Source organism: Capra hircus, chromosome 7, assembly GCF_001704415.2.
Source record: "Capra hircus breed San Clemente chromosome 7, ASM170441v1, whole genome shotgun sequence".
NCBI classification, from domain to species: Eukaryota; Metazoa; Chordata; class Mammalia; order Artiodactyla; family Bovidae; genus Capra; species Capra hircus.
Window position 1 is genome coordinate 1,786,146 of NC_030814.1, and position 12,517 is coordinate 1,798,662.

The 12,517-nt window shown below is 44.3% G+C and overlaps 1 protein-coding gene across 1 annotated transcript in view; it reads right to left on the reverse strand.

The window, feature by feature from the left end:
- Positions 1-12,517, reverse strand: part of MAN2A1 (mannosidase alpha class 2A member 1) — a 194,625-nt gene that overhangs the window by 97,360 nt on the left and 84,748 nt on the right. The window contains 2 exon segments of the mRNA NM_001289106.1: positions 3,464-3,650; positions 6,248-6,421. Of these exon segments, the coding sequence (NP_001276035.1) occupies positions 3,464-3,650; positions 6,248-6,421 (361 nt within the window).

Here is a 12,517-nt window from a genome sequence, read left to right on the forward strand (position 1 = left end):
GGCTCCTCTCTCTCTGGGCCCCAACCCACAACTCAAAAGGGCAGCTAACTGCAGTGCGCTGAGCCCCAACCCACGACTCAAAAGGGCAGCTAACTGCAGTGTGCTGATAAGCTTCTATATTACACTTACTTATACTCTCTAGAAAACCTTTTGGGAGACGCTGAATGGGGGCCCCGTTTGAGAAAGTCTGGGAACACAAAGTAAGAGGAAGAGCTTCTGAAAGTGAAATTAAACAAGCAGATGAGCCCTGAGGAGTTCTCCGTATTTCTAGTGTCAAAGCTTAAAAAACAGTGATAGATGACAAACATGTTTTTTAACTCAGTATTCCAATTTTCACTTCAAGGATTATCCAGAAGTAGATTCTAATTCACGATATAAAAATTTATGAAGAAATCTCAAAGAACATCAATGATGGAAAGAGGCGTTTTACAGAAACTATGAAAAAACACTGAACTAAACGTAGACTCTCATATGCTCTTTTTATACTGATGGTCTCTGAAACTGTTCTGCAAATATTAAATTAGCAAAAATTTAATAACTTGGAGAATATAGTATAACATAATATTCTTACTTAACATATAATACTTAGTTTTTTGAGATTACCATTCAATATAGAACTTAATTTTTACTAGTAATTTACTAATATTCCATATTTCCCAAAAACAATTTTAAATTATTACTTATAATTAAAAAGCACACATACAATGAGATTAATCACATAGGAAGATGTCTAAGACCTAAAGAAATAAGAGGAAAAATGAGTACATAAATCACAGATATAAGATGAAGTATAAATGAGCATCCAGCTAGACCCTCCAGGCAATCGGCACAGAAGCGCGTCCCAAGGCTCCTCTAGATGTGCATGCATGGCACACATACATGTGAGACACAGAAGAGGGAAGCAGGCACAGACTCGGAGGAAGTGCCTCTTCCGCACAGCACCCATCCCGACTCCCAGGCTGCTGCTCAGCGAGTGTCAGTGCTGGGAAAGCCAAGGGCCACACTGCCCAGCTTGGGGGAGTGGACGCTCGCTGCACACATGGCAAGCTCACGGCAAGCGCATCCATCAACGCCACAGGGAAAGGCGCGCAGCTGCAACTGCTCTACACTCACTCTACCCGGCAGGGCGGGCACCTGACTGGAAGGCACCTCAGATCACCCGAGAGGCAAACCACCACCATACGTAAAACAGACGGCGAGTGAGCAGCGGCTGCTCAGCCGTGTCCACCTCTTTGTGACCCCCTGGACTGTAGCCCACCAGGCTCCTCTGTCCATGGCATTCTCCAGGCAAGAATATTGGAGTAGTTAGCCATTCCCTTCTCCAGGGGATCTTCCTGACCTAAGGACTGAACTCCAGTCTCCTGCATTGCAGGCGGATTCTTTACCAGATATCTGAGCCACGAGAGAATCCCAAATTATATGGTACGAGAAGGCAATGGCACCCCACTCCAGTACTCTTGCCTGGAAAATCCATGGACGGAGGAGCCTGGTGGGCTGCAGTCGATGGGGTCACTAAGAGTCGGACACGACTGAGCGACTTCACTTTCACTTTTCACTCTCCTGCATTGGAGAAGGAAATGGCAACCCACTCCAGTGTTCTTGCCTGGAGAATCCCAGGGACGGGGGAGCCTGGTGGGCTGCTGTCTATGGGGTCGCGCAGGGTCAGACACGACTGAAGAGACTCAGCAGCAGCAGCAGCAGACCTAAAACCGATCTTGATGAAGAATGGAGCTTCTTTATCTTCAAAGTAGAGAAACCTGATAAACTACACATGCTGCGTGTATCACCTGTACATGACAGTTAGAAGTCACTTTCTTTAGGTGTTAAAAAACCCAGTGCCACTAAACTGCAATGCCCATGTCTGGTCTCTGAACCTCACGAGGAAGGTGCCATCTGCATGGGCAGCAAGCAGCAAAACTAAGACTCCGAGGCTTGTGAGCTGAACAACAGCAGCAACGAATCCACGTGAGCACCATAGAGTCACTCCTCTGCGGGGCCCTGGTGCCTGGAAGCCCCTTTCAGAATCGCTGCAACTGACTGAACACAAGGTGTGTTCTGAGGGGGTTGGGGAGGGGGGCCGGTGGTCTTTGAAGGGTTCCATGACCATCAACAGGATTGTGCAGAATGGGTCTCAGGCACTCTCACAGCACCCGAGAAAGAAAAAGAGGGGCCTCGCACCATCTATGGGTGCATGGGGATTCCCCGAGCTAGCCTGCAAGAAGTCTCCCGGTGCCCCTGACCACTGGACTAACAGGAGGCATGCAAACCCCACTTAGCAGCAAATAGCTGATCTCCCGAGAAGGCAGGCAAGGATCCCCCAACCCTGACCAACCCACCACCATCCCCTTTCCACTGCACCTTTGTGACATAATCTACTGAATTATCCTCTTATGTCTAAGTAGCCTGACCCTAACAGGCTGTTCAGGTTCTTCACCGCTCCAAGAACCGAAAAAAGAAACCAAACAGATACCAAAGCTTGGGATACTTTTTTCCAAAACAACTGTAAAAGAAGATTTTGATACACATAACGGATCCATGACTTTAAGAAGCCTCCACGGTGAGATGCTTCTGTGTCTGCCACAGCGCGAGGCTCACGAAGGACTCAGCCAGTGCAAGGAGACCCAGATCATGCCTTCATCCTCACACACTCTTTTTAAAAACAGATTTTATTGAGCACAGAGCAACAATCTTACTTTATTTAAAAGCCTATATTATTTTTCTAGCAGAGGTGAATGTCTTACATTACAACACAGTGTTTTATTTTAGTGTATTACATACCATTAATTTTACAGTGAAGAAATTAAACTTTTAAAAGCACCAGAATTAGAAGTATAGGTAGCTTGGTTTAATGAGACGCTTCCATCTTTAGGACAGTTTTCTTCTAAGAAAAAAACAAGTAATTCATTTCCTGATTTTTAGTTAAAATTTTTTGAGAATAAGTATTCCTAATTAAAGTTTTCAGTAAGTCAAAAACTTCAGAAAGATGCAAAGATATGTATTCATCAGAGCTGGGTAGCGTTCGCTATTACTGAGATTGTTATTAAGAGAACAGATAATTACGCTGTTTATGTGATCCATTTCAATAAACGTGTTTTTGCAACTGGGTTGCTTTTCTTACCAATTTATACCATAGAGACCATAAGTTTTATTATCAACAATATATGAAATCAATCAAACACAACAGGAGGCTTTTATAATAAAGGCAAAGGAGATCACAGGAACAGTGTGTAACAGGTTATCCACCGTACACTGACCTGCTATTGTTCACTTTCCATTAAGTTGTACCACAGAAGGCAAACAGGCAAGGCTTTGGCATTTTTCAGCTGCTTTAAATCTCGTTTGAATGAATGCCTTGAGAAAGGATAGTATTGGCTACCAAAGCCCATTTATATAACTCTTCAGCAACAAGCCACCAATGCTTACTTGGTCAAGATGCTAACTTATAAAATGCATATTTCCATACCTGTTCTGGAGATTTCCAGGATATATTGTTTCTGGGGGGACTCCCCAGGGACAACCGTATCTGCCTCCAGGAAGCCGTTTAAAATCAAACTGGCAGCATATCTTAGGATCGGGTCCACAAGTGTGGGGGATGTCATAGCTGTAGAAGGGCATCATATGGCAAAAAATGTCTGTGGCAGATCCCAGGTCTGCAACAAAGAGCAACACACAGGCCTGAGTAGACTTACAGATTTCATCCCCAAACTTTCAGAACGCCACTGCTTTACACATACACAGTGCAAGCTCCATCCTAAAGCAACAACCCCTCTAACTACTAATACACACACCCCAGCAGCATTCGATGGCTACCGGCCAGAAGGACGACACTTGTATCTCAGTGTCTACCTACATCTTCTGTCTAAACTTAACTGAAACAGAAAGGCCCCACCCTAAAATAGCATCCGCTGACCTGGAAGGATATAAATGAGCAGAAGTTACAATCAGCTCATCCAAAGTTACAGCCACCCCTGGCTGCCAGCGCCTGCCACATCTGCGCCTGCCTCGGGGAGCAGGGACTCTGAGAGGGACCAGTGGCTGCAGAGGCCGGGTGTGAAGACAAGAAGACAGCAAAACGGGGAACTGGGAGAATAAGGGAAGGAGAGGGAAGGGCTTGTGGAAATACCGGGGAAATACTCGTCTTGCAGTGACGAGAAATAAGTGCACTCAACAGAGTTTGTAGAGGGCCCCTTACCAGTGAAGGGCCAGTCTGACTGTTGTCCTTAGAGGCAGAGGAAAAGTAAAAATAATTTTCAAACGCAAACAGAAGAATCAAAACAAAGCCAACAAAAAAGTTACAGAAAACAAGTACTGGTTCCCGACACAGAATTGTTTTTAATTGAAACCTCAATGCCAGTATGTGTTGGCATCACTGCCCTTAAGAGGTAAGAAGCCTCCCACAAAGTAAGATTGGAGGGCTTTAATAAGAGTTAAAAACGGCTATTTTTGTTTTTTAATTCTGACCTGTAAATACCTCTTCGTCTCTACATACAGATCTCCAATTCTCAGCAATGGATTGCTTTTATAATACAGACAACAAGAAAAATCAAACAAGCACCATATACATTTAAAAAATTTGAAAACAACTGCTTCATTAACAACCACAACAAACAAAGAAGCTCACCTTAATTCCAAAACATCATTTTCAAGCAACATGTCCAGAGACACCGGGTAGGTCCACCATACTATTTAGCAGCTCACTTACACATCTTGGGTTAGCTGCTGCATTTGCTGGTGTTAGCCTTCTATCAAATTAAGACTATAATTTTACAGGCAACAATGTTTTCTATATTTCTTCTTAGCATAGTATTAGGTGCATAAAAGTATTAATTTTATGCCAACTGATATTTATAAGCAATTTGAATGTAAGCAATAATTTAAGTAGGGCTTCCTCAAACAAATGATCCTTTTTCTACAAAAATAAATATGCTCCTAAGCATCTGATCAAATTATATAGGATGCAAGCCCCCAGAAGCTCCTGTCTGCCCTACAGGTTCAGTTTCCCAGGATAACAAGTTATACAGTTAATTTGTTTCCTTTTGAAAAAACAACAGTGCCCATGAGAAAGATACTGTCTAAATTTACAAATGATGCTACTGAAACACTTAATGAGGGTCTAGAGTACACAGAGAACAAGTATGATGTAATGCAGTAATGGCTGAACAGTCTTAATAATGAAATCCTTTTTTCAGATGAAATTTTACCAACAACTTGATACAGCTGGCAGCAGATGCTAGGGGCCAGGGGGCCTAGGCCTTGGAAGAGCACAGAGCTGGGTGTAGATCGAGGCTTCGTACCTGTCGCCTGTTGAGTTCTGGCAAATGGCCTCCACTTTTCACATTAAAAAGGTCCTATAATAACAGACCCTAGCTTAGCAATGGCTACGCAGGCTCAGGGAGGGGTGACTGTGAAGCACATGGCACAGCGCATGTCCCGCAATAAGGGCTCACTAAATGAGCATAGGCAGGCCGACCACGGCCCGGGGGCGCGGCAGGCAGAGGCCGCAGCAGGTCCCCACCTCATCACCCCTCCTCCAGCACAGAGCTGGAGGCGCACATCCGCGGACGCCCCAGGGTACCAAGACAGTGGGGGAACAAGCGACAAGGGAGGCAGGACAGCTGTTCCAGGAGGGCAAGAGGAAGGTTTTAAAAGGCAATTCTAGCTAGCTACAGAGACAGGAGAGGCAGAAGGAGCACTGGCAGGATTCCCCAGGGACTCAGTGGTAAAGCGTCAGCCGGCTGCGCAGGAGACGCAGCAGAGCCCCGGGTTCCATCCCTGGGTCGGGAAGATCCCCCGGAGAAGGAAATGGCAATGCACTCCAGGACTCTTGCCTGGAAAATTCCATGGACAGAGGAATCCAAAGGGCTACAGTCCATGGGGTAGCAAAAAAGTTGGACCTGACTTAGCAACTAAATAAACAACAGTTCTAATGCAATCAACTTTGTGGTAAAATGGGTGCATTTTAAAATAGAATCAAATGACAGCATTACTTGCAAAAGACTAATTTCTTATTTTGTTTACTTCCTTTAGGCTTAGAAGAATCTACCATGTTCTACAGATAAATATTTTTACCAATGCTTAAAAGACTCCTGACACAATTATATTGAAAAAATAATTATGTATATCTTTAAGCAACCTGATTCTCAAGACTGACATGTTGAATAAAACCCGTAACAGCAAGAGGTCATAACTCCTGTGAAATAGTATCTAGGTCAAGTAAGAGCTTCCACTTTCATTTAACTCTACATACCCCAATTCTGTCTCCAAAAAAACTCCAGTGTTTTATGCAATGCAAAATGTTTTTTAACTGCATAATGAACTCTCTGAATAAGCATGTGAGAAAATCCAGCACGTTTTAGAAGATAAGCCATTGTTGGTGAGTGTCCAAACGGGTCGATAGCCCAACCAGACCGAGGTTTCACTCCTGTTGATAAAGAGAATAAGTGTTATTTTTTTAAGTGAAAAAGAAGTCACAACACATTCAGACCCACCTGAGCTCCTTGGTCTCCTGGATTCCAAGATAAAGGGCTGCCCAGGGCACCCTTAGTGAGACTCCCTGCAAGACCCCCTGAGAGGAGGATCCTGCCCCGGCCGTCCTCCCAGGCAGGGTGACTCACACTGGAAGTGAGTTGGCTGGAGCTAAAGTGAGCACTCTGTCATCTGATAGATGCTGGAAAGCTGCTGCAGGCAGTGGAGCCCTGATGTGGAGAAACACAGGACGAAGCCACTGCCCTCCAGGAGCTGACAGTCCCGTCTTCTGTGGAGCTGCATAAGCCTGCAGCTTGCTCTTATACAACACAGAAAACTCATCCAAGTCATTTCCACTTGCACTCTCCAATCCGAACAACAGGGGTTTTAGGCTCTCTTTCATGCCGTACAACAATGCCAGGTCATCATATAACATGGCAGCAGAACTGGCCCAGACAACTGTGCTGTTATGTCATCATAAATCTTCAGACGTTCTGACGCTGGTACTTGCTATCAAGAAGGAATCAATAGAATTTTTCACACCTGACTCACACCAATTCTGGTAAAGGACTAAAGATACACCTCAATTTCACAGAGGATAACATATGAAAAACCAACATAATAAATGCACAATTTAGAATGAATGAAATAAGATTATTCACTGGGAAGTATGCAAATATTTTATTTATTCAGGATTCTCAAAGAAGGCTTCTATATGCTACGTATACACAGACATAAGTAATCTAACTGCACATTTTTTTCACACAAACATCTATTTATCACTTTCCATATACCGAAGGCTAAGAAAGGATTACATTGGCCTAGGATTACACAAATGAGTTCATCTTGATCCTGATTACAGCTGTAAAGATTACCATGCAAGGTGTTCATGTAGAATAACAGAGAATAAAACAGAGAGAACGCTGCAGAACACTGAAGGTGAGGCCAGCAAAGGAGACTGAGAGGGGAAGCTGAACGTCAGAGAACCAAGAGCACACGCCAGATCTCAAAGAAGCTGACACACAGAGCCTGCCGGTTTCCCATATGGGATTTACCTCCAAAAAATTATAAAGAAATCATGAACCTATTTAGTATTCTGGGTTTTTTTGTGGTGGCATCAGTTCAGCTCAGTTCAGTCGCCCAATCGTGTCCGACTCTTTGCGACCCCATGAATTGCAGCACACCAGGCCTCCCTGTCCATCATCATCTCCCGGAGTTCACTCAGACTCACGTCCATCAAGTCCGTGATGCCATCCAGCCATCTCATCCTCAGTCGTCCCCTTCTCCTGCCCCCAATCCCTCCCAGCATCAGAGTCGTTTCCAATGAGTCAACTCTTCGCATGAGGTGGCCAAAGTACTGGAGCTTCAGCTTCAGCATCATTCCTTCCAAAGAAGGGCTGATCCTTCCAAAACCCCAGGGCTGATCTCCTTCAGAATGGACTGGTTGGATCTCCTTGCAGTCCAAGGGACTCTCAAGAGTCTTCTCCAACACCACAGTTCAAACGCATCGATTCTTCGGCACTCAGCTTTCTTCACAGTCCAGCTCTCACATCCATACATGACCACAGGAAAAACCATAGCCTTGACTAGATGGACCTTAGTCGGCAAAGTAATATCTCTGCTTTTCAATATACTCTCTAGGTTGGTCATAACTTTCCTTCCAAGGAGTAAGCATCTTTTAATTTCATGGCTTCAGTCACCATCTGCAGTGATTTTGGAGCCCAAAAAATAAAGTCTGACACTGTTTCCACTGTTTCCCCATCTATTTCCCATGAAGTGATGGGACCGGATGCCATGATCTTAGTTTTCTGAATGTTGAGCTTTAAGCCAACTTTTTCACTCTCCTCTTTCACTTTCATCAAGAGGCTTTTTAGCTCCTCTTCACTTTCTGCCATAAGGGTGGTGTCATCTGCATATCTGAGGCTATTGATATTTCTCCCGACAATCTTGATTCCAGCTTGTGTTTCTTCCAGCCCAGCGTTCCTCATGATGTACTCTGCATATAAGTTAAATAAGCAGGGTGACAATATACAGCCTTGACGCACTCCTTTTCCTATCTGGAACCAGTCTGTTGTTCTAGGTTTAGCAATTCTGAAACTTTCATGAATTCCAAGACTGAGCAAACTAGTAAGGTAAAGTAGGCAGGTTCTATATTTTGAGAAAGAACTGCAAAACAGTTCCTATAAATGTGCAAATAGAATGGACCCTATGATACTGAGCTGAAATAGGAGACAGCAGTACTAACTTATGAATAAATATACAAATAAACACACAAACATACATCTATAGTTAAAGAAACTACATCAATATGTGTGTGTCTGTATGTCTGCGTGTGTGTGTGTCTGTGTGTGTGTATGTCTGTGTGTGTTTGTGTCTGTGTGTGTGTGTCTCTGTGTGTGTCTGTGTGTATGTCTGTGTGTGTATGTCTGTCTGTGTCTGTGTGTCTGTGTATGTCTGTGTCTGTGTGTCTGTGTCTGTCTGTGTGTGTGTGTCTCTGTGTGTGTGTATGTCTGTGTGTATGTCTGTGTGTGTGTGTCTGTGTGTCTGTGTGTGTGTACACACACATTTCCTAGCTCTCTGCACTACAAAGGCCTAGATGCCGCGGCACTGTAGCATCAATTAGCAGAACTTTGCTCCTGGATTTTGACTCTAAATGCTATGCTCTATAATAACCTCAGAGAAACAGCTTATTTCAGGCCTGAGACTGGGAAAGTACAAGATAACCCTAGAACAGATTATTTGGGGCATAAAGTAAAGAAATGGCCAGAGTCATGGAAACATATAGAAATACACCAGGAGACAGCTTGAAGGGGCTTCCATTGGCCAAATGTGGGACAACTGGGGCATCAAGATAAAGAACAGTCGTACTGGACTGGAACCCACTGAATAAAATAAACCCACAAGCTCACAAATAAACAAAGCTCTTCCTTTCAGTAAAATGCAAAGAAATAATTAGGTCTTCCCTGGTGGCTCGGCAGTAAAGAATCGCCTGCTAATGCAGGAGATGTGGGTTTGATCCCTGGGTCAGGAAGATCCCTTGGAAAAGGAAAAGGCACCCCACTGCAGTATTCTCTGCTGGGCAATCCCACGGACAGAGGAGCCTGGCAGACTCCAGTCCATGGGGTCACAAAAGAGTCAGACGTAGCGACTAAACAGCAACAAAACCAAAAGTTACAGAAGGGACGGTGGAGTTAGAAAGTCCTCAGCAGATCCTAAAACTAAAATACTGAAGTCTGAGGAGGAATTTTACCTGTTCTCAGTGTATCTCCCACAAAGCGGGGAAACGTAAAGTGCAAAGAAGCATAAGACATAACTGATCAGGGGCAGCACCTCTGACATGGAACAGGAGGCGACACGCACTTCCTGATGAGACGCACTGAGCCCACGGCAAACAGCTGTGGCGACACCCCAGGAAAATAACAGGCCAGACAGGGCCATCTGAAGCTAATGATGAGGGGAAACTCAAACTGAGAGGTGATTTACAGCAGAAGTCTGACCTCCTCAAAAATATCAAGGTTAAGAAACCGAGAGAAAGGCTGAGGGAGTGTTCCAGGTCAAGGAGACAAAAAGACGTGACAACTAGATGTCACACGTGGTCCTGGACTGGGAGAGAAAAAACAGCAGCCTTTATTGAAGAACATTACTAAGACAACTGACAAGATCTGAATACACTGTGAACTAGATTGCGGTATCGTTGTTAAAACTCCTGACTCGACAGCTATCTTCTGCTTATCTAAGAAGACGTCTCTGTGTCTTAGGAAACAGCCCAATGAAACGCTGAGAGGTAAACGAACAAGATGCCCCCCGCTCACTCCCAAATGGTTCAAAACATGCAAGTGAGTCCAACTGCAGTCATGCCTTGGTATCCTAGGGAGACTGGCTCCAGGACACCTGAAAACCCAAAATCCCTGGGTGTCAAGTCCCGTGTCTAAAATGGTGTTATATGTGCACATAACCTACACACATCCTATTGCATACAGGCATACCCCAGAGATATTGAGGGTTTACTTCCAGACCACTGCAATAAAGAGAGTATCACAGAAAAATGTTACCCAGTACATAGAAAAGTTATGTTTACATAGTCTATTAAGCGTACAAGAGCATTATGTCTAAAAAAGTGCACAGACTTCAGCTGAAAGAAACTATACGTAGAGAAAAGAGAACCCTTGCACTGCTGGTGGGAATCTAAGTTGGTATAGTTACCACAGTAAACAGTACAGAAAATTCTCAAAAAATTAAAGAGAACTACCATATGACCCAGCAATGCCACACCTGGGAATTAATCTAAAGGAAACAAAAACACTGATTTGAAGATACATGGACTCCCACATTCACAGCAGCATTATTTACAGTAGCCAAGATACAGAAGCAGCCCAAGTGTCCACAAGTGGATCGGTGGACACATATACATACCCACACATGCGCATATACACACAGATATACACGAAAATGCATACATACACATGTACAACAGAACCCCATCCAGGCATATGAAAGAACGAAATATATACAAAAAAAAAAAAAAAAAAAAAAAAAAAAATAGAAAGAACGAAATATATACATACTCACACGTGCGCATATACACAGATATACACGCAAATGTATGCATACACATGTACAACAGAACCCCATCCAGGCATATGAAAGAACGAAATATATACATACTCACACGTGCGCATATACACGCAAATGTATGCATACAAATGTACAACAGAACCCTATTCAGGCATATGAAAGAACGCAATATATACATACTCACACGTGCGCATATACACAGATATACACGCAAATGCATACATACACATGCACAACAGAACCCCACCCAGGCATATGAAAGAACGCAGTCGTGTCATTTTTGCCAGCGCTTATCAGGCTTGAGGCAATGTGCCCTATGAAGTAAGCCAGACAGAAAGAGACAAACAAGGTGAGAGCTCACTGGCACGTGTAAGCTAAAACCAAATGAACAGCAGAGCAGAAACAGAGCCACAGACGCGGAGAGTGAACCAGCAGCTTCCAGAAGGGGGAGACTGGCAAGAAGAGGGAAACAGGTGAGAGAGACCAAGAGGCACAAACTCCCAGCTGCAAAATAAGTCTCGCGATTCCACATTTGAAATGTATGGAAATACGGAGTCACAATGTTGTATGTCAGGAACATAAGTTACAGATCAATTATACTTCAAAGGCAGCAAACTCAGAAGCGATCAGATCTGCGGCCACCGAGGGTGGGAGCGGGAGAAGGAGTCGGATGCAGGCAGTCAGAAGGTGCGAGCTTCCAGTGACAAGATAAACAAGCACTAGGAATGTGATGCTGCTGGCCAGTCACGCCCAGCTCTTCACAACCCGAGGGACCGCTGTGCGCCAGGCGCCTCTGTCCTGCACTCTCCCGGCGTTTGCTCAAATTCGTGCCCGAGTCAGAGATGCTGCCTGATCATCTCATCTCTGCTGCACCTTTCCTTTTGCTTTCCGTCTTTCCCAGGATCAGGTCTTTCCCAATGAGTCGGCTTCCCTTGCGGCTCAGTTTAAAGAACTCGCCTAGCAGTGCAGGAGATGAGGGTTCAGTCCCTGGTTCAGGAAGATCCCCTGGAGAAGGAAATGCCTACCCACTCCAGTAGTCTTGCCTGGGAAATCCCAGGGACAGAGGAGCCTGGCGGGCTAGAGTCCATGGGATTGCAAAGAGTCAGACACGACTGAGTGACTTCACTTCTTCATATATTGTCCAGAATAACAAGGGCAGAATAAGCTTACAAACAAGAGTAAAATCCAACATGAAAAGTTACAGCGATGTCTGAGATTTTATCATTACCAGTGATCTTTTCCAATCAAAATCACCTGATACACAGGACAGAGCAACCTAGCTGCAACAGATGTAAGAATCCCTGGGGTGTAATGACACAGAAAAGAGAGAATTTTTAAAACCTGATATGAAAGGAGGTGAAAGCTATGGAGAGACTTAGAGGGAAACCCAGTATGCCGCCAGGACTTTTCTTGGTATAAGTAAATATTTTTAAGAGGGGGTTAAGCGACAAATTTAAGGGAAAATTCAGTATAAGAA